The sequence below is a fragment of the Bufo bufo genome, chromosome 1 (assembly GCF_905171765.1).
Source record: "Bufo bufo chromosome 1, aBufBuf1.1, whole genome shotgun sequence".
In the NCBI taxonomy this organism is placed as follows: Eukaryota; Metazoa; Chordata; class Amphibia; order Anura; family Bufonidae; genus Bufo; species Bufo bufo.
The window spans coordinates 794493956-794517304 of NC_053389.1; the positions used below are offsets into that span (position 1 = coordinate 794493956).

At 43.0% G+C, this 23349-nt stretch overlaps 1 protein-coding gene across 1 annotated transcript; it reads left to right on the forward strand.

The window, feature by feature from the left end:
* Positions 1–741: 741 nt before the first annotated feature.
* Positions 742–22472, forward strand: LOC120987250. Its single transcript, XM_040415837.1, has 9 exons — positions 742–891; positions 1018–1153; positions 1378–1520; positions 5137–5310; positions 5843–5954; positions 6598–6748; positions 7141–7241; positions 19715–19883; positions 20963–22472. The coding sequence occupies exons 1-9, from the start codon at positions 742–744 to the stop codon at positions 21936–21938; spliced, it is 2112 nt and encodes a 703-aa protein (XP_040271771.1). The 3' UTR covers positions 21939–22472.
* The last annotated feature ends 877 nt before the right edge of the window (positions 22473–23349 follow it).

The following is a 23349-nucleotide window of genomic DNA, read 5'->3' on the forward strand; positions in this document are numbered from 1 at the left end:
TGTAATAAGATGTTACAGGGTAATAAGAGGATCAGGAGCCGGGTTACTGTAATAAGATGTTACAGGGGTAATAAGAGGATCAGGAGCCGGGATACTGTAATAAGATGTTACAGGGTAATAAGAGGATCAGGAGCCGGGTTACTGTAATAAGATGTTACAGGGGTAATAGGAGGATCAGGAGCCGGGTTACTGTAATAAGATGTTACAGGGGTAATAAGAGGATCAGGAGCCGGGATACTGTAATAAGATGTTACAGGGGTAATAGGAGGATCAGGAGCCGGGTTACTGTAATAAGATATTACAGGGGTAATAAGAGGATCAGGAGCCGGGTTACTGTAATAAGATGTTACAGGGTAATAAGAGGATCAGGAGCCGGGTTACTGTAATAAGATGTTACAGGGGTAATAAGAGGATCAGGAGCCGGGATACTGTAATAAGATGTTACAGGGTAATAAGAGGATCAGGAGCTGGGTTACTGTAATAAGATGTTACAGGGGTAATAGGAGGATCAGGAGCCGGGTTACTGTAATAAGATGTTACAGGGGTAATAAGAGGATCAGGAGCCGGGATACTGTAATAAGATGTTACAGGGGTAATAGGAGGATCAGGAGCCGGGTTACTGTAATAAGATGAGTTACTAAGATGTTACATGGATATTAGACTTGTTAGTAACATACATCCATATTGTTTTTTCCTCCTCTGGGTGATGAAGTTCTGCCCCTATAGGGGCAATCTCGAATCATGCTCCGCTCATCAGGGACGTCAGAGAGAAATGTCCGTGATGTTCTGTCAGAGAATGCTGACTTGAAGAAATTCTATGAACAGATGAGGAGAGAGGTGCGGGCCGTTCTCAGCAGACATGAAGGCATACTCGGCAGGGTGACTACAGAAGTAAGTTGGCTGCTGTCCTTTTCCCCCATAACATCCTCCTGTGAAGGTGCCTACCTATACATATATCATTGTAAGCAATCATTCTCTTTTGTGTATGTTAAGTTTCACCTTGTGTCTTTTCTTCAGGATTCTCCCATAGTAAACAAGCGGGTTGGTGGTGGACGCACAAGGCCCAACCGTGTTGGAGATGTTGGGTTAACAGGAATCCTAAGGAAGCAATGGAACAGCCTCAAGCAGCTGGTGGAGATACTGGAAGCCCGAGGTGAGGGAGACTATTGAAATAAAGTAAATCAACATATTCTGTATGGAAGCAATCAGCAGTCATGTAATCTGGCACCATGAATTGTTTCCTAGTCCCAAATTCATACCACCCTTACCCCAACTGGTGTGAAGACTCTACTGGAGAAGATAAATCGCATAGATGAGAAAACTCGCTTTCCACCGGTTTAAAGCTTTCATCTAACCTTATTTTTCTGTTCTCTACAGCCGCACAGTCCGATGTGACTCATGTGATAAGTGTGACTGATCATGACAAGGAACTAACCCAGCTGAAGAAGGAGGTGGAAGAGCTTAAAGAAGAGCTAGAACAGAGCCGGGAGCTGATAAGTCAACAGCAGCAGCTCCTACAGGTATTTGGGGTGGTGTATGGATGGAGCTCTACAACCTGAGGGGCAGAGTTATGGGTGGGGTGATGCGGGATGATGGGGAAAGTGATAGATGTTATAGTTTGCAGGAAGATGGCAATGGCCTACACATATAAGACACTTAAGTTTATAGGCAAGGCGTCAAACTAAAGGAACCATAGTTGTATAGTTCATGGCGGAGAAGTACAGTATTGGGCAGTCCTAGGAGGATGTCTGGGAGGGACATAGAGATCTTAGTACATAATTCAAGCTTGTCAATATGGGTTGTGGTAAACATGAAGCCAAGGAGATGGTTTCTCAGGACTTAAACATACACGTTGCCACCTCCTAAAGCTTCATTCACCCATTCATTTCTCATGATGTAGGGCCCGGTTCCGGAATTGTGGACCAACACTTCCGGGTCCGCAATTCCGATCCCAATAAAAATAGAGGACAAGAATAGACATATTCTATTAGTGCTGGCGATGTGTTGTCTGCGAAATGCGGAACGCACACTGCCGGTTTCTGTGTTTTGCGGATCCGCAAAACTCACACTGATTAGTGAATGGACCCTAACTTGTGTGGAAACAGTGGGTAGACTATAGTTGGGTGACTCCGGGGACGGAGCTAAGCAAGGCATGTGAATAGACGCACGGCTGCCGAGCTCCTCTGCACCATCGGCTAAGGCTGGGTTCACACGGGCGTTGCGGTAAAATGTGCGGGTGCGTTGCGGGAACACCCGCGATTTTTCCACGCGAGTGCAAAACATTGTAATGTGTTTTGCACTCGCGTGAGAAAAATCGCGCATGTTTGGTACCCAAACCTGAACTTCTTCACAGAAGTTCGGGCTTGGGATCAGTGTTCTGTAGATTGTATTATTTCCCCTTATAACATGGTTATAAGGGAAAATAATAGCATTCTTAATACAGAATGCATAGTAAACTAGCGCTGGAGGGGTTAAAAAAAATAATAATAATAATTTAACTCACGTTAGTCCACTTGATCGTGTAGCCCGGCATCTCCTTCTGTCTCCTTTGCTGAACAGGACCTGTGGTGAGCATTCATTACAGGTCAAGGACCTTTGGTGACGTCACTCCGGTCATCACATGATCCATCACCATGGTAAAAGATCATGTGATGACCGGAGTGACATCACCAAAGGTCCTTGACCTGTAATGAATGCTCACCACAGGTCCTGTTCAGTAAAGGAGACAGAAGGAGATGCCGGGCTACACGATCAAGTGGACTAAGGTGAGTTAAATAATTTTTTATTTTTAACCCCTCCAGCGCTAGTTTACTATGCATTCTGTATTCAGAATGCTATTATTTTCCCTTTATAACCATGCAGCTCGCCATTATCTGTCTGCGAAAGGGTGCAGAGGGAGCAGGTAGACCTTAGGAGCTCATGCACATGACAGTATTTTGCGTTCAGTATACTGGACGTTTTTTGAGTTCAGTATGCGGAACATATACTGAACCATTCATTTCAATGGTTCAGCAAAAAATACTGAAGTGTCTCCATGTGCATTCCGTTTCAGTATTTCCGTACCGTGAAAAGATAGAACATGTCCTATTGTCCGCAAATCACGGTGCTTGGCTCCATTCAAGTCAATGGGTCCGCAAAAAAGACGGAACACATACGGAAATGCATCCGTATGTCTTCCGTATCCGTTCCGTTTTTGCTGAACCATCTATTGAAAATGTTATGCCCAGCCCAATTTTTTCTATGTAATTACTGTATACGGCATACGGAAAAACGGAAACACAATGGAAACAAAAAACGGAACAACGGATCCGTAAAAAAAGCAAAACACTGAAAGCCATACTGTCGTGTGCATGAGCCCTAAAAGTATTGAGGTTGTACAACACATAAGTAAGTGAAGTGTTCACTAGTTTTATGGTTAGCCAACTCATTTGTGTCATCTTGTGTTAGCATCATAATTAAGTTATATAGATGGTTAGATACATAGATATAGATACAGTAGATGGAAAGTTCTATAGCTAGGATAGATACATGGATAAATGCAAGACACGACCAGGCGTAATAATCGCAGAGAAATTAGTCAAATGTTGTGTGTTATATTGCATCAATAAAGAATTTAAAACAGGCATGTTAAAAATAGTAAAAAAGGCTAATATAGCGATACTCTTACCTTGAAATAAGTTTTCTTGCAGAGCCTCAATGTCAAATGATTATACCCTGTGGTGATCTGCCCACGTGTGTGTGTGTATATATGTGTGTATATATATATATATATATATATATATATATATATATATATATATATATATATATATTATATTCACATACATATTCTGCTTGGGTTTTCTTAACATTAGCATCTGCAATAGGTGGTGGCTGTGATACAACCAATCACAATCATTTTGTTTCCTGAAAAGAGATGCTATAAAAATATGGATAGATACTGCATAGTGTTTGCCTCAGCTGTTGAAACGATACCAGTAGTTTCTGTGTTAACTATGCTATAGACAGATCCTGAGAAAATTAACACCTCTAAGGTTGACACAGCTGCTGGCCTGATACTCATGTATGTGGTCTTGTAGGAAATGAAGTTTCAATCTTCTGTACGCTTGTGGACCTGTGGGGAAAAATGTACATTTATAGCAGGAGTGACATTTCAGGTTTTTAATTCAAATTCAGTGTGGTGGTGGGAGTTAAATTACACTCAGGCACTCACAATGGGGGTAGATTGAACTGGGTGTAGCATATGTCTTTTGGACATGTCCTGGCATGCCAATATATAAAAGGCATATCAAAGTTATATCAAATCACAAAATGACATAAAAGTGCTATAAAACGTATCAAAATGTTATAAATGGGATATAAAGTGTTAATAAAAGCTTATCATTTGATAAGGACTTATAAAGTGATATAAAAAGCTTATCATTTAATATCGATTTTATATTAAACCATATAAAATGATAGGAAAATCATATCAAAGTGGGAGGCATTTAGGCGTGGTTTGGGGCGGCGAGGGGAGAAAAATGGGCAGTTATGGCGAGAAAAGAGGCGGGGCACCTGTCACTTTGAGTTTGACGAGACATGGGTCCCTATACTACTCACAACACTGGATTGATCCACAACTGCCAACACTACAAGAACTAATAAATAGGGTACATACCTTGATAAGGTTAGAAAGATATGTCTACCAGAAGAGAGGCTCGATTAAAAAGTTTGAGATAATATGGTCCTCGTGGTTAAAATACTAGAACATTATTTGAGTACAATAGTAAGATGAACAAATACTACTGTAAGCTAGACTAGTCACTGAAGTCGGGAGGTATGGATGATAACTGTACGACTGGTGTGAGAAATGTGACTGAGGCCAGAAAATGACAAATTGGAGACCTGTGATTGTATGGGACATGCGGGAGGAGATGTGTAACTGATGTATGGTATCACAAGATTCACCGTGGAGATAAATTCTGGACTTTAAATGGTTGCAGGACTGAAGGGGCGATGGGAGGGAGAGGGTGGGTGAAGGGATAGGTTATTAGAACACTAAAATGTTCTTTACAAAACCTTAATAAAAATTATCTGATTTAAAAAAAATAGTTGGGTGACTCCTGTTGAAGGTTGTTTTATCCATGTCTTGCACAGGACCACTTGGTTCCTCAGCCGGGTGAGGGTCAGCAATCCCCTCTGTGGGATGCCTACTTTTTAGAAGAACAGCTGAGATTACAACAAGACCGGGAGGCCTTTGAGGAGCAGAAGATGGCCTTTCAGGATGAGCGGGAGAAGTTCACGGAGGCAGCTATCCGACTGGGTAGAGAGGTAACTTCAGCATTATTACTCCTGTAAGGCTACGTCTACACTATGACCTTTGTCACGCGACAGATAAGGCACAACTACACTGCAACATTTGTCGCACGACATTTTGTTGCACTAATGTCGCGCGTCCATTTTTATAATGGCAGTCTATGGTGTCGCACTGCAACATGCTGCGACTGCGACGCAACAGTCGCAGAAAGATCCATCTCGAATGGATTTTCTGCGACTGTTGCGTCGCAGCATGTTGCAGTGCGACACCATAGACTGCCATTATAAAAATTGACGCGCGACATTAGTGCAACAAAATGTCGTGCGACAAATGTTGTTGTGTAGACTTAGCCTAACGCTACGGATAAGGGGACGGAGCTAGGACACTGGTCTCTAAACTTTACTTCACGTCATATTGTGATAAGCTAGTCTTATGATGGAAAGTAAGTAAACAATCCCACAAAAACTACATGATGTGGTGGGTTTTGGTAGGTCTTCCACATACCAGCAAGTCTATGCATTCATTAGTGACTAATGTCTTGCACAGCGTCTCCAGTTCAAGGACGATCAGGCTCTTTTCATGAAGCAGCAATTTTTGAATATGACTCCTGGTCTTGGGACTCCTCCATGGAAGAAGACTCCACCATGGTCTGCGCTTTGTAAGTACCTTTTATTTTCGGTGTTCTTTTAGAGCCCAGGAATTTAAAATTGAGCACATTTACTAATATACATTGGGTAACCTAGATCCCCCTGATGTCCTGCTACAAGCGCCGGTCACACTGTGCCTCCAGCTTGGTTCAAACAAAGAAAGGAAGCTTCTCGGCACGCCCCTCTAGTGACTTGCCTGAAGGGGGCAGGCTGTGTGGCTAGGTGCAATTCCATCAGTCATAACAGAAAAGGGGTCCGGCTAAGCAGAGATGCAGAAGGGGGGCTGGCTTAGCTATTACACTGAGTTTTAAGTTACTTGGGCTTTACTCCATTCACATCCAAAGCTGCTTTGAGTTCTGTGCAATTTTTATAGAAACAGACAGCAGTTTATCTCCACCTGTTGTCAGACATGTGACCTAATGGCTTAGCTCTGAGTAATTTCCCACAATGCACTTCTCCCTAGTAGGAGGAACCAGCAACTTTCCCCAGACTTTGCTTTAGACCTGAATGGAGAAGAAACCTGCAACTCAGTCAGTACAATTAAAATAAAGCACAGTATTTTCAAAGTTACTTCAGAAGCTCTGGTGTGACTACCAGCAGATCATAACATTTTCTATAATGGGTCCACTGATTATGTATTCTCTGTATCCATAGCTGCGGACAAGCCAAAAGGCACCTCCCATAATGCCAAACAGTTTACGCCCAGTCAGTCCCGTGCCAGCAAACTGCACAAAGGGTCTGCAGATCTTATGAGCCCAAGCACTGCAGAGCTGTACAGAGTCCTGAGGCTGGCGCCTCCCAGCAGGTAATACAATGAGTGTCGTGTGTAGTTACATAGAAATGTCAAACACTTGCAAATAGTTTTCTACCATGTTGTGTGAACAGTTCCTCTGCTAACCTATGTGTTTCCATGGTTACAGACTACAAACTAACACATGTAGTCTGATCCTACTTGTTACCGCACTGAAATATTGCTAACATACAAAGGCTTAGAATCCATACAGATGTATTACCGTACTTCTCACATCTGAGCGTTTGTAGGATTGCATTATGTCTACTCAATAATGGGCAAGACTGATGCTCTGTAGAATACATTGCATTCAGAATTAGATTTATTCTGCTGCTATTGTATTATATCTTAGTGACTATTTCTATTTTTGTTTAATTTTGTATACCTATCTTATTGATTTTTCCCAGGACCATGATGTCTCATAGATGTGACAGCAGCAGCCAGCTAGACACTGAGTCAGAAGATACTAGCCAGAGATGGAGTGACAGCCTGTCACCGAGAAGCGATTGTAAGTAGTTTCTAGTTCTACTACAATTAATATAATACTGCCCCCTATGTACAAAAATATAACTACTAGAATACTGCTCCTATGTACAGGAATATAACTACTATAATACTGCTCCTATGTACAAGAATATAACTACTATAATACTGCTCCTATGTACAAGAATATAACTACTATAATACTGCTCCTATGTACAAGAATATAACTACTATAATACTGCCTCCTATGTACAAAAATATAACTACTATATTACTGCTCCTATGTACAAGTATATAACTACTATAATACTGCCTCCTATGTACAAGAATATAACTACTATAATACTGCCCCCTATGTACAAGAATATAACTACTATAATACTGCCTCCTATGTACAAGAATATAACTACTATAATACTGCTTCCTATGTACAAGAATATAACTACTATAATACTGCCTCCTATGTACAAGAATATAACTACTATAATACTGCTCCTATGTACAAGAATATAACTACTATAATACTGCTCCTATGTACAAGAATACACTGCGTGCAGAATTATTAGGCAAATGAGTATTTTGACCACATCATCCTCTTTATGCATGTTGTCTTACTCCAAGCTGTATAGGCTCGAAAGCCTACTACCAATTAAGCATATTAGGTGATGTGCATCTCTGTAATGAGAAGGGGTGTGGTCTAATGACATCAACACCCTATATCAGGTGTGCATAATTATTAGGCAACTTCCTTTCCTTTGGCAAAATGGGTCAAAAGAAGGACTTGACAGGCTCAGAAAAGTCAAAAATAGTGAGATATCTTGCAGAGGGATGCAGCACTCTTAAAATTGCAAAGCTTCTGAAGCGTGATCATCGAACAATCAAGCGTTTCATTCAAAATAGTCAACAGGGTCGCAAGAAGCGTGTGGAAAAACCAAGGCGCAAAATAACTGCCCATGAACTGAGAAAAGTCAAGCGTGCAGATGCCACTTGCCACCAGTTTGCCCATATTTCAGAGCTGCAACATCACTGGAGTGCCCAAAAGCACAAGGTGTGCAATACTCAGAGACATGGCCAAGGTAAGAAAGGCTGAAAGACGACCACCACTGAACAAGACACACAAGCTGAAACGTCAAGACTGGGCCAAGAAATATCTCAAGACTGATTTTTCTAAGGTTTTATGGACTGATGAAATGAGTGAGTCTTGATGGGCCAGATGGATGGGCCCGTGGCTGGATTGGTAAAGGGCAGAGAGCTCCAGTCCGACTCAGACGCCAGCAAGGTGGAGGTGGAGTAGTGGTTTGGGCTGGTATCATCAAAGATGAGCTTGTGGGGCCTTTTCGGGTTGAGGATGGAGTCAAGCTCAACTCCCAGTCCTACTGCCAGTTTCTGGAAGACACCTTCTTCAAGCAGTGGTACAGGAAGAAGTCTGCATCCTTCAAGAAAAACATGATTTTCATGCAGGACAATGCTCCATCACACGCGTCCAAGTACTCCACAGCGTGGCTGGCAAGAAAGGGTATAAAAGAAGAAAATCTAATGACATGGCCTCCTTGTTCACCTGATCTGAACCCCATTGAGAACCTGTGGTCCATCATCAAATGTGAGATTTACAAGGAGGGAAAACAGTACACCTCTCTGAACAGTGTCTGGGAGGCTGTGGTTGCTGCTGCACGCAATGTTGATGGTGAACAGATCAAAACACTGACAGAATCCATGGATGGCAGGCTTTTGAGTGTCCTTGCAAAGAAAGGTGGCTATATTGGTCACTGATTTGTTTTTGTTTTGTTTTTGAATGTCAGAAATGTATATTTGTGAATGTTGAGATGTTATATTGGTTTCACTGGTAAAAATTAATAATTGAAATGGGTATATATTTGTTTTTTGTTAAGTTGCCTAATAATTATGCACAGTAATAGTCACCTGCACACACAGATATCCCCCTAAAATAGCTAAAACTAAAAACAAACTAAAAACTACTTCCAAAAATATTCAGCTTTGATATTAATGAGTTTTTTGGGTTCATTGAGAACATGGTGGTTGTTCAATAATAAAATTAATCCTCAAAAATACAACTTGCCTAATAATTCTGCACTCCCTGTATAACTACTATAATACTGCTCCTATGTACAAGAATATAACTACTATAATACTGCTCCTATGTACAAGAATATAACTACTATAATACTGCTCCTATGTACAATGTGCGACAACACCCAAGTGTCAATTTATTCATAGGTTTCTAGGTTTGGCCCTTTTCTGCGTTCTAAAGAATCATGCTGCAGAATTGTCTTATGGGCCATACAAATCTTGGTGATTTATGACAAAAATCCACACTTTGAAGATGGCGCCGGACATGTTGAAAAGCCACTTTGTCAGAAATGTACCGAAAATATTGTCTAATATCAGAGGAAGTGAGCTCCACCATTGAAGCAAAAATGGCGGTTTTCCCTCAAAAACCCTCTACCTCAAGATCTAATCCTGAACCGCACTTTGATATGGATTTTGACCTGGATGACGGTGAAATTACATCAGAATCAGACTCTGTTTCTTCCACAGAACACAAGGGTCTACCAGACTCGTCAGAAGAAACCATCTTTATGTCCTATCAGGGCTACCATAAATATTGAAGAATCCAGAGAAACCCATTCCATTCCGGACCAAATGTTGAGGTCTTGGTGATAGGAAAAAAAAAAGTTTTTCCCATTCATGAAAGTATGAAAAAAACTAACTGCGGATGAGTGGAGAGTCCAGAAAAGAGATCAGGAGTCTCAAGAGTTTTTAAACAAAATATCCCTTTATTGAATCAAATTCTGTCCACTGGGATAAAACTCAGAGGGTTGATGCCCCTATAGCAAGAATCTCTAAGAAGTCCTCCTTACCTTTTTGGAGATGTAGGTCTTATGAGAGATTCTACGGCTAAAAAACGTGAATCGCTTCTTAAAAGATCTTGGGAGACCTGCACTTCCATGTTGAGACCCAGCATTGCAGCCACTTACACTGCCAGGACCCTTTCCTTATGGTTATCTCAACTAGAAGATTTAGTTTCAGGAACACCCAGAGAAGATATTTTATCCTCCCTGCCAGTTCTAAGGCTACTTTTTCAATCGGATGCTTTGGCCGCTGTAGTAAAACTCTACCAGTTCTGTGGCCCTTTCAAATTCCGCCAGAAGATCTACTCGAGATTGTGATCAGGGGCAATACTTCTAAAAGCAAACTGTGTAGTATTCTCTGTGAAGGTGACACTCTTTGGGTCAGTACTAGATGATATTTTAGATAAAGTATCTGATCGAAAGAAAGGTTTCCCAGGAGAGTTTAGGTTTTTCGCAACACCAGTGCTTTCATAACCAAAGAAAGGGTAGGCTGGATCAGAAAAAGGAGAGTTCAGGCTCCTGGCAGACCACAAAAAGCAGAGGTTTCCCTGTTTAACCAGGTCAAGTCTTCAAAACAGCCTTATCAATGATGCCAGGGACTCGTGGGGTGGAAGGTTAAGAAAACTTGTTTCCAACGGGGGAAAATATTTCAAAATAAAAAAATAAATGAAGAAAGACCATATCGTCTAGAGTCACAAATTCTGACAATACTAGAAAAAGGTCATTGTTCCAGTACCACTAGACCAGAGAGGGAAAGGATTTTACTCCCCAATTTTCCCAATAAAAAATAACTGGTACATTCGGAGCCATAATAAACCTGAAGGGTCTCAACAAACCTATCGCTTACAAAAAAAATCAAGATGGAGACTGTCAAGTCAACAATCAGCCTACTACCCTAGGACTGTTATATGGTAACGCTAGACTTGGCGGACACTTACTACCATGTCCCCAAACACAGATTATCAGAAGTATCTACGTTTGGCAATTTCAAGCCCTCCCTTTTGGTCTGTCATCTGCTCCCAGAGTTTTTACGAAGCTCATGGCGGAGTATTCAGGATTTCTTCATCAAAAAGAGATCCTGTTCATTCCATATCTGGACGATTTTCTTATTGCAGACGATTCTCCGGAAATTCTACTCAAGAATTTACAAATGGTCAGACGTCTTTCAGTCCCTAGGTTGGAAACTAAATCTAGAGAAGTCGGATTTGTCCCCCAGCTACAGGAAGATTTTTTTTCCTAGGAATTCTTCTGGACTCTCACCTTTTTATGAAGTCTTTTTCTTCTGGATCAGAAGATGCAGGTAATAATGAGGGATATCAACTTTCTGGTCACATCTGAAAGTGTCCTTCAGGGACATAATGGTAGTTTTAGGCCTAATGACCTCAACCATACCTGCAGTCATGTGGGCTCCGTTTCAGAGAAGAGTTTTGCAGTATTTTCTCTTAACCGCCTGGAACAAGAGCTTATTTTCTAAAGTGGTGGTTAGATCCAGACGATCTGAACCAGGGAGTTCAATGGAGATGGGCAGATCAAATGATCATAACAATAGACGCAAGCGGGTCAGGCTGGGGGGCCCATTATGGGGATCAGCTAGTCCAGGGAGTCTGAGTCTCCTCCTGCTATCCTCAAACTCCTAAGGAACTTTTAAGTTTTTTTTTTTCTAGCCCCGAGAGCCTTTCTTCCAATGGCCTGTTGGAGGGATGTCAAAATTCTGTCGGACAACAGGGCCACAGTAGCCTATATAAACAAGCAGGGGGGCACAAGGAGCAGGAATCTGTCAGATGGCATTCCAGCTTTTTTTATGGGCTCAAAAACACACAAATTCAATCTCAGCGGTTGATCAAAAGGAAGAGAAAATACCCTGGCAGATTTTCTGAGCAGGAGGAGTCTAAAGTCAGGAGAGGTCTTTAAACAAGAAGATATTTCTCGAGTTATGCAACAGATGGGAGACCCAAATTTTGGACCTCTTTGCCTCAAGAGCAAACAGGCAAGTGGATCAGTTCTATTCCCTATCCTACAGGGACAATCCAGTCGGAGTAGATGCATTTTCGGGTCCGTGGCCAGTGGGGATGTTGTATGCCTTTCCCCCAATATCCCTGATTCCCAGGGTTCTGACAAAGGTAATGGAAGACAATTGTTGGTTGATTCTGATGGCTCCTTATTGGCCCAAAAGGACAGGGTTTCCACTTTTGTGGAGTCTCTCAAAGGGGAATTTTTGCTTGCTCCTACAAAGACCGGCTCAGCATCCAGATGTATGCCAGTTGTCTAGCACCCTGGATGTTGAATGAACCATCTTAAAGTCCATGGGACTTTCGGATACAGTCATCAATACCCTACTGAAGAGTGTGAAACCTATCACGTCAAAAATGTATCTTAGAACTTGGAATGCTTTCCTCCGTTTTTGTAGGGGACTCTTGAAATCCCACTTTATCTCCTGATATTCAAATAATTCTGAACTTCCTGCAGAAGGGCATTGAAGATGGATTAAGGGTTAGTACCCTAAAGGTCCAGGTGGCGGCCCTTATCGCCTTAATGGATGTTAAGTTGACTGAAATAGGTTTAGTCAGATGTTTTTTTTTTTTTTTTGGAGAGCTTATACAGGGTGGGCCATTTATATGGATACACCTTAATAAAATGGGAATGGTTGGTGATATTAACTTCCTGTTTGTGGCACATTAGTATATGTGAGGGGGGAAACTTTTCAAGATGAGTGGTGACCATGGTGGCCATTTTGAATCCAACTTTTGTTTTTTCAATAGGAAGAGGGTCATGTGACACATCAAACTTATTGGGAATTTCACAAGAAAAACAATGGTGTGCTTGGTTTTAACGTAACTTTATTCTTTCATGAGTTATTTACACGTTTCTGACCACTAATAAAATGTGTTCAATGTGCTGCCCATTGTGTTGGATTGTCAATGCAACCCTCTTCTCCCACTCTTCACACACTGATAGCAACACCGCAGGAGAAATGCTAGCACAGGCTTCCAGTAGTTTCAGGCGCTGCACATCTCGTATCTTCACAGCAAAGACAATTGCCTTCAGATGACCGCAAAGATAAAAGTCTAAGGGGGTCAGATCGGGAGACCTTGGGGGCCATTCAACTGGCCCACGACGACCAATCCACTTTCCAGGAAACTGTTCATCTAGGAATGCTCGGACCTGACACCCATAATGTGGTGGTGCACCATCTTGCTGGAAAAACTCAGGGAACGTGCCAGCTTCAGTGCATAAAGAGGGAAACACATCATCATGTAGCAATTTCACATATCCAGTGGCCTTGAGGTTTCCATTGATGAAGAATGGCCCCACTATCTTTGTACCCCATATACCACACCATACCATCAGTCTTGGAGGGATCTATCCAATGTGGGTCAGTGTCAGACCAATAGCGGTGGTTTTGTTTGCTAACTTCACTATTCACATAAAAGTTTGCCTCATCACTGAACAAAATCTTCTGCATAAACTGAGGGTCCTGTTCCAATTTTTGTTTTGCCTATTCTGCAAATTCAGTGCGCCGATCTGGGTCATCCTCGTTGAGATGCTGCAGTAGCTGGAGTTTGTAAGGGTGCCATTTGTGAGTAGCTAATATCCGCCGAAGGGATGTTCGACTAATGCCACTCTCCAGTGACATGCGGCGAGTGCTACGCTGTGGGCTCTTGCTGAATGAAGCTAGGACAGCCACTGATGTGTCTTCATTAGAGACAGATTTCATGCCTCCACATTTTGGTAAATCCAACACTGAACCAGTTTCACAAAACTTAGCAAGCAGTTTGCTAACTGTAGCATGGGAGATGGGTGGTCTCGTAGGGTGTCTTGCATTGAAATCTGTTGCAATGACCCGGTTACTGCGTTCACCAGACATCAACACAATTTCTATCCGCTCCTCACTTGTTAACCTCGGCGACATGTCAATGGCTGTAAACAAAGAGACTTGTAAAATAACTCATGAAAGAATAAAGTTATGTTAAAACCAAGCACACCAAGTGTGGCCGCTTGTTGGCTAGGGCACTCAGGGGTCACATTGCTGCTTCTCATATCCCAGCAGTTAAGAATTCCCGCGGACAATTGTCACACACGACAGAGGACATCTCCTCGTCCTTTCAATCCTTTTATTCTGATTTTGTATAATCTACCCGGCTCTTCTGGCAGGGAAACTGATGCGTCTCCCTACCCACTGAGTCGATGCCCCACACTGTCTGCCGAACAAGCTGCCAGCCTGGAGTCGCCTTTCTCAGAGGATGAGCTGAAGGAAGTGATTAAATCCCTCCCGGGTGGTAAGAGCCAGGGCCCTGATGGGTTCACCGCTGGTTTCTTTAAATCTTTTTCCACTATCCTTGCTCCCTTTCTGGTGAGGGTATTCAATGCGGTATCTCCTCAATGTCCCTTTCCCTCCCAGTCCACTATGGCCCACATTGCAGTTATTCCTAAGCCTGACAAGGACCCCCACTTGTGTACCAGCTACCGCCCCATTTCCTTAAACGTAGACTTAAGTCTACGCCAAAATACTAGCCAATAGACTGAACGCCTTTCTACCTTCTCTGATACACCATGACCAAGTGGGTTTCGTCCCGGGGAGGGAGGCTCGCGACAACACTCTTTGGACGTTAGATATTATTCACCATGCAAAGGTCTCCAATACCCCCCTTATGATTTTGTCCCTAGATGCGGAGAAAGCCTTCGATCATATATCTTGGCATTCTCTTCGCTCTGTCCTTTCCAAATTGGGCCTGGGCCAAACTTTTCTTGGGAAAATACTTAGTCTTTACCACCAGCCTTCTGCTAGGGTTAAAATTAATAGTACCCTCTCCCCTCCTTTTTTTTTAATCCGCAATGGCACGCGCCAAGGATGTCCCTTATCTCCTCTTCTGTATGTTTTGTTGATGGAACATCTCCTTTCTGCGATCCGTGCCAACCCGGACATATCTGGGGTGCGCGGCCTTTGCGGATGACCTTTTGTTATACATCACTAACCCCCACGTCGCCCTCCCGTCCCTACTTCGTGAGGTTGCACTTTTCGGTAAATGGACGAACTTAAAAATCAACATGACCAAATCTGACGCACTGAACATATCCCTACCTCAAACGTTAGTCTCGTCGCTTAAATCCTCGTTCCCATTCAAGTGGCCACCGGCGGGAATTAAATACCTGGGTGTTAAACTCTCAACGGACTTATCCGCGCTTTTTTAAGTTAAACTTTTTGCCCCACTTTTTGCGAAGTTTCCGGAAAGACTTAGACTCCTGGCATCGCCGGGACTTCTCTTGGTTTGGCAGAGTCAGTATCTTGAAGATGAACTTATTACCCAAACTGCTCTACCTCCTGCAGACTATACCCATTCGGCTACCGCTCACTTTCTGGCCGCAAATACGACGCTGCTTTACGCGATTTGTATGGGCCCCGGGCAGACCACGGATAAAATGGGATGTCTTGACTCAGTCTAAAGAGCTGGGGGGCGTTGGTTTGCCGGACTGTAAGCTATACTATTACTCTGTGGTGTACACCAGACTTCTGGATATGTTACGATCGGAGTCTAACAAATCGTGGGTCCATATAGCACGCAGCTCCTCCTCATACGCGCTCGCGGTCCTTCCTTGGTTATTTGGCACGTCTAACTTTAATGCCCCCCGCTGTCTTTTACAGCCAGTCATACACTTCTCATTGACACAACTGGCCCCCTGACGCCGATCACTGATCACCTGGCCTTCCGCCCAGGACACTCCTCTGGACCCTTCTTGACTGGTACCAAATTACGCCCCCTTCGGTTCTGTGATGTCCTTACGACCTCAGGCCTGAAGTCCTTAGGACAACTGATGGAGCCTTCCCATATACGCCCCAGACATAGGTTTGAGTATTTACAACTCCAACATTTTTACTCTTCTGTACGTTCCACCCACACCTTGAGCAGGAGCCTTACAGTGTTTGAACAGATGTGCTTAGCTCCCTCCGCGATATTCCGGTATATTTCTACCATTTTATAACCTGCTTACTCTCCAGACTTCTAACCAACTCCCTTCCTTCTGTCACGCCTGGGACCGTGACCTAGGGAATGGCCTCACCGCTTCTCAATGGAAACTAGCTTTCCTTCTTTCTCATAAAGCTGTAATTTCCACTAAGGCGCAGGAAACAAATTATAAAGTTCTTTCTAGATGGTACAGAGTGCCGTCATTGCTTCACAAATGGTTTCCGTCTGTTTCGGATCGATGCTGGAGGTGTCACGCTGATGAAGGCACATTGTTACACATTTGGTGGCACTGTACCATCCTGCGACCTTATTGGAACTTTGTGCATCGCATTGTGCGGGAAGTAACGGGAATTCCCATCCCCCAACACCCCTGAATCACTCCTATTGTTTATTTTTGATTTGACTATTCCTGCCTTTAAAGTCTCGCTCCTTAAAGGGATTCTGTCACCTCTCATAACACAAATTCAGATTTTAAACCAGTCATGCTCCACAGCTTACCTTGAATCGGCTGTGCTGAGGGCTGCGCCAGTGCGATTTGCTGGAGACTGAGGGCAGGAGCTTCATCGTCGTCACTGGGCATGCGCCGAGCCCAGTGACGTTCGATGCTCGCTCTTCCCTCAGTCTCCAGCAAATCGCACTGGCGCAGCCCTCAGTGGGTACTGAGTCTGCGCGAGCCTTCGCTCGGCCGTCAGGGAGGGGGAGGAGAGGGATGAGACTCTGTGGGCGGTTAGTGATTGTGGAGGAAGGCGTTTTGGGCACTGTAAGAGGGGCGTTACTGGGCACACAAAGGGGAACATAACGCCCCTCTGGGCACCTTCAGGGTTAATTTGCATAATTATAAGTCGTTTTTCTGCAAAACTACTGGACGGATTACAATATAGAACAGCACAGCCGATTCAAGGTAAGCTGTGGAGCATGACTGGTTTAAAATCCGAATTTGGGTTATGAGAGGTGACAGAATCCCTTTAAGTATATGTTGCAGGCTTCAAAAACGGTCATTCCTCGCCACTGGAAGTCACCTACACCTCCTTCCCCGGAGGAGTGGTTCGAGGAAATTGCTCTACATCAGCGGATGGAGGATCTTATCTGCGTCTCCCCCCTGGACACTTCTCGATTTGCTCACACCTGGGGTCCATGGGAAACTTTCTGGGGGTCAGATGAGTTTCGTAATGCCCGTCTGTGACGTATATGTGTATTACCCCGCCCTTCCCCGCCCCCCGCTTCCCCTGCTCCTTTCTTCTTCGTGCTTGGTCTTTCGTTTTGTGCCCCCCCTTCTGTTGAGTGTAAGACTTGTTGGGGTTGGACCCCTATTGCTTTCTCTGTCCCGCATATTCAATTTGCTTCTTTTACTCATGTACTGGCTCATGTTTATTGTGACTTTTCATGTGGAAAGATATACCTTACTGCCTCTTGTTCTTGGAGGCTGATCTTTGCTGTTCATACCATTGTGAGACATTGTTGTATGCTGTTTTTCTATATGTCATATCTACTTTATTTGAAAACCTCAATAAAAACTTTGAGAAAACCAAGCACACCATTATTTTTCGTGTGAAATTCCCAATAAGTTTGATGTGTCACATGACCCTCTTCCTATTGAAAAAACAAAAGTTGGATTCAAAATGGCCAACTTCAAAATGGCCGCCATGGTCACCACCCATCTTGAAAAGTTTCCCCCCTCACATATACTAATGTGCCACAAACAGGAAGTTAATATCACCAACCATTCCCATTTTATTAAGGTGTATCCATAATAAATGGCCCACCCTGTAGATCAAATCCAGCAGTTAGATGCACTGTACCTCCTTGGGACCTTAATCCGGTGCTCTCAGTACTCATGGATCCTCCTTTTAAACCTCTTAGGCCTCTTTCACACGACCGTTTTTTATTTTATTTTTTTCGTTTTACAGGCCGTCTTTTGCGTTCTGTATATGGAACCATTAATTTCAATGGCTCCGCAAAAAAAAGGAATGCACTTCGTATGCATTCCATTTCTGTTTTTCCGTTCCGTTGAAAGATAGAACATGTCCTATTATTGCCCGCAAATCACGTTCCGTGGTTCCATTGAAGTCAAGGGGTCCGCAAAAAAAGGAACACATACAGAAATGCATCCGTACGTCTTCCGTATCCGTTCTGTTTTTGCGGAACCATCTTTTGAAAATTTTATGCCCAGCCCAATTTTTTCTATGTAATTACTGTATATGCCATAGGAAAAACAGAACGGGAACGCAACGGAAACAAAAAAGCGGAACTGATCTGTGAAAAACGGACCGCAAAACACTGAAAAAGCCATACGGTCATGTGAAAGAGGCCTTAATGAGATCCCTCTTAGGTGACTCTCCCTAAAAAACGGCTTTCCTGATTGCTATTACCTAGTCTAGGAGAGTGGGGGAGATCCAGGCCTTATCTTGTAGACCGCCCTATTTAACCATCCTGGATGACAGAATAATTTTAAAATATGAACCTTTTTTGACAAAAGTATTTTACAAATTTTCATTGCCAACAAGAAATCTCTTTACCTTTTCTCTGTCAGACTTAGCCTGTGGCCAGAAAGATTAGGTTCCACAACTTGGACGTCAGGAGATGTCTTGGCCTACCTGGAAGCTACTAGACCAATAAGAAAGTCTGATCGCCTTCTAATTCAATATGCAGGGCAGAACAAAGGTCAGGGGGCTTCAAAAATAGCTATTTCCCGTTGGATTAAAATGACTATTGCCATGACTTACAGGGAAAAGGGTGTCCCTCCTCCTTTTGAATCTGAAAGCTCATTCAACAAGAGCAATATCAACCTCCTGGGCAGAAGGTGCCTCTGCTTCCTTTGCCCAGATTTGCCCATATTACTGTGGTCCCTCTAATTGTTGTTTTCCTTGTTAATCCTCCTGCTTAGTGCTGTTGTGGAGGCTAAATGAAAAATCCAATTACCGGTAAGTGTAATTATCATCTTTTCAGACTATAAGATTAATCAGACTATAAAACACACCTAGGATTTGGAGGAGGAAAATTAATAATTTCTTTTTTTTCCATAATGAAAGCGGTCATTAGCATCCAAACAAGACGCACTGTCTCTTCTCCCCCCCCCCTTTTTTTTGGGGGGGGGGGGGGGGGGGCGCAAGAGTGCATCTTGTAGTCTGAAAAATATGGTAATCAAATTCGCGATTTCATTGTTTTTTCGTTGCTTCACCTCCAAAAAAAATTGCATTAAAAGGGATCAGAAAGTCATGCACACTCCAAGATATCAATAAAAACTTCAGATCATGCCCAAAAAAATATCAGCCTTTACACAGCTCTGACTTAAACACATGGGTTCAGGATATGGCAATGCAAAGAATTAATTATTTTTTTTAAACTTTTTTAAAAAAAATATTAAAACGCAAGAAAAACAATATAAATGTGGGGGTAGCAGGTCAGTTTTACCGCATAGGGAACACTGTAATAATGAGATCTATAAAACTGACAATGTCCTTGGCACTCCATTGTATCCCGTGATAAATGGTGCCCAAGTGCAACTCGTCCCAAAAAAAAGGCTTTATACGTGAATGGAAAAATGAGAAAGTTGTGGCTCTGGGAAGACGGTGAAAAACTTTAATAAAAAAAAACAAAAAAAAAACTTGGGTTAAATTGTTTTAATTTGAAGTCTTTTTTTTTTTTTTTTTTTTTTTTTTTTATAGCTCCAGAGTTGCAACCTCTTCCTCAATATGTGATTCCATTCAAACTGAGCATGACACCGTATCTTCGCCCCAGGTCTACTCCAGTAAGCTTGCCTCGCAATCACGTAGACCCTCGCACGCCCACTACTGCGGAGCTGTTCAGAGCGTTGCACCTTACTCCTGCTGAAAGGTAAGAAATCAAATGTAAACTTTAAAGGGGTAACCACGAGTTTAGAACTCTTTTTACTCGCGTATATATGGAGGACTCTTCCCGTTCTGTGGGTGGGCGGCAGCTCATGTAGCACCCGCTTCTCTCAGGATGCCTTGCAATTGGCTCTTGTTAACCCTTCTTCCCCTGCATAGAAAAAGTCCCTCACATATAGCCCCAAAAGATACATATGGTATGTAATAAACCCCCATGCTTTCCTTCTGCACGGTCTAGAGAACAATATATTTCTATGAAATTAGAAATGGGAAGGAATGAATTAAAGGGTTCTGGGACACTTCTGAGACCACTACCCTGGCACTTGGAGGAGGAAGGGAGCAGGAAAGATACTAAGCATGTCTGTCCACTGCTGAAGGTGGACCAGATGAAGAAACAGCAGGGGGAGCTACTAGAGAAGAATATGTAATGTACATAAAAAAGGAATACTCCATTTGAAATGTCTGATTTGTGGTGTGGTAATACTTTATCATGGGATAACCCTATTTAAATGACTGGTCTCAGTGGTTACAGGTCTCCAGGTGGCGCATCACTGCTGGGTCACGTGCCGCTTGAGGACATGCCTCGGCTGAGGCCAGTCATGGTCTACAACAGCAGACCTGACATGAAAAGTTTATAGGATAGGGACAGGGAGACCACTGGAGAGCAGGTTGGTATTAGTTTCTCAAGAAGTGCCACACAATACAGGTTTTTTTTCAAGGGGTTGTCCAGGAGTGAAAAACAGGGCTGCCTTCTCTATGGAAGTCAATGGGACACAGCTGCAGTACTGCACACATCCTGTGGACAGGGGTAGGGCCGTTTTTTGGGAAGAAAGCACATGTTTTTTAATCCCAGACAACCCCTTCAAAGTTACGTGCAACTTTTTTTTACATTCAACTTCTCTGGTTCAATCAGTGGGGGTCTGTTAGTTGGGACCTCAGTTGACCTCTAGAATGTCTACCTTTGTATGACGAATGGACAGCAGAAAATGCATGGAGACCAGTGAGAATCAACTTTTTATTATGGTTGAATAGCTTTGCTGACTTCTCTCTTCTCTGGTCTTATAGCATACCATCAGGAAAGAGAAGACGTGGAGATGAGTTAAGAAGGTCCATCCTCTATCATTGCCACCGTAGAGCCAGCATCTCCAAGGCTGCGGACTCTCCTTGTTGCAGGGAGAATGTCGGGAGAAGCGAGGAAGCACCACCATGTCCTTATGGTTTGGCCAGGGCAGATTTCGAGATGGATTCTCTGTCTTCTGAAGATAGCCAGCAGGCACACGAAGAAGCGGACATTCCCAACAGTGAAATACTGTCCTCGACTAAAGAGCACTCTGAATGTTTTGACAATGACTCTTTGTATAGAGTGACTCCTCTCCATGATGCCACCCATGTTCACTATGAGGAGAAGGTGCCTCATCTGAAGGTCGACAGTCACTATTGCAATCAAGACAATGATGAAAGATTGTGGCATTGTCAAGAGGTGGATGAAGACAAGTATAACAGGGTCTATTCTAAAGGCATCCTTAAAAGCAAGCCAAAAGAGACCCTCCACGCTAAAGACCACTGTAGGAGTAGATCTCGAGAGACCCTTCATCCTCAGGATGCGTGTATAAGAGCAAGCAGAAGCAGATCACAAGAGAGACTACCGTCTAAAGACCAGCGTAAAGCTAGATCCAAGGAAGAGCTTTACCACCGAAATCACACCTGCCACCAACCCAAAGGAGCTCTTCATTTTGAAGATGACTGTACCGCTGAAAGAAATGAGGGACCTTCCCACTGTACTTCTAACAGGAGAAGGTCTCTGGACTCTCTGCACCACAAACATGGCCCCAAAATCCAGCCAAGAGAGTGCCATTCTCTCCATAAAAGGTCATCCCGTCACCGCCGAGACTCCTTGTATACCTCAGGCCCAGGACGTTCACCCCTCCATTTCCGGCGCTCTTGTCCATCTGTCAGAAACGCTACACCTTGGGCTTCCAGACATGTGGCATCAAACTTTTGTACGGACCTGTTGACCCAGTTTCTGGATAGCTCCTTCTAAAGAACTGGAAGAGATGATTGGAACTTGTGTTGGAAAATTACTTAATCACTTTATTGCAGGATGAATGCCTTTAATTGAATGAACCACTTTATTTACAAAGACTTGTCACCTTTTTTTTTCTTAATTTTTGGTGTCTAGGAAAGCACTTTTTGCGTTGGGATTCCCTACCTAAAGGTGCCCAACATTAAACTTGTTAAAGACATACATCCATAATGGTCTGACAACTGGATCCCCACGAATTACATGATGGAACAGTTGTCGCCAGTTTTCCACGAGAGATCCTACCTATGCCTGCTCTTGGGCTCCCATTGATGTCATATGAGAGGGCATTGCCCATAGGTGTCCTTTGTACGATTGGTAGAGGAACCCACAGGTACTCTACCTAATGGTCTGATCATAGTGGGGGGGGGGGGGGGGGTGAGGGATTGTATGGAACACGTTTTATAGAGCACTTGCCACATTTTGCACCTTTGAGCACATAGTAATTGGTTTGCTTTTGTGTGTCAATAAATCACTAATCCTTTGGGGGTTTTTGTTTTTTGTATTTTTGTGTGTTTTATTTTTTTTTATATAGAAACATAGAATGTGTCGGCAGATAAGAACCATTTGGCCCATCTAGTCTGCCCAATATATCTGAATACTATGGATAGCCCCTGGCCCTATCTTATATGAAGGATGGCCTTATGCCTATCCCATGCATGCTTAAACCCCTTCACTGTATTTGCAGCTACCACTTCTGCAGGAAGGCTATTCCATGCATCCACTACTCTCTCAGTAAAGTAATACTTCCTGATATTACTTTTAAACCTTTGCCCCTCTAATTTAAAACTATGTCCTCTTGTAGCAGTTTTTCTTCTTTTAAATATGCTCTCCTCCTTTACCGAGTTGATTCCCTTTATGTATTTAAAAGTTTCTATCATATCCCCTCTCTCTCGTCTTTCTTCCAAGCTATACATATTAAGGTCCTTTAACCTTTCCTGGTAAGTTTTATCCTGCAATCCATGTACTAGTTTAGAGAGAGTTCAGAGAAGAGCTACTAGAGTATCTATATCCTTCTGGAGATATGGCCTCCAGTACTGCGCACAATACTCCAAGTGAGGTCTCACCAGTGTTCTGTACAGCGGCATAAGTACTTCACTCTTTCTACTGCTTATACCTCTCCCTATACATCCAAGCATTCTGCTGGCATTTCGTGCTGCTCTATTACATTGTCTTCCCACCTTTAAGTCTTCTGAAATAATTACTCCTAAATCCCTTTCCTCAGATACTGAGGTCAGGACTGTGTCAAATATTCTATATTCTTCCCTTGGGTTTTTACGCCCCAGGTGCATTATCTTGCACTTATCCACATTAAATTTCAGTTGCCAGAGTTCTGACCATTCTTCTAGTTTTCCTAAATCCTTTTCCATTT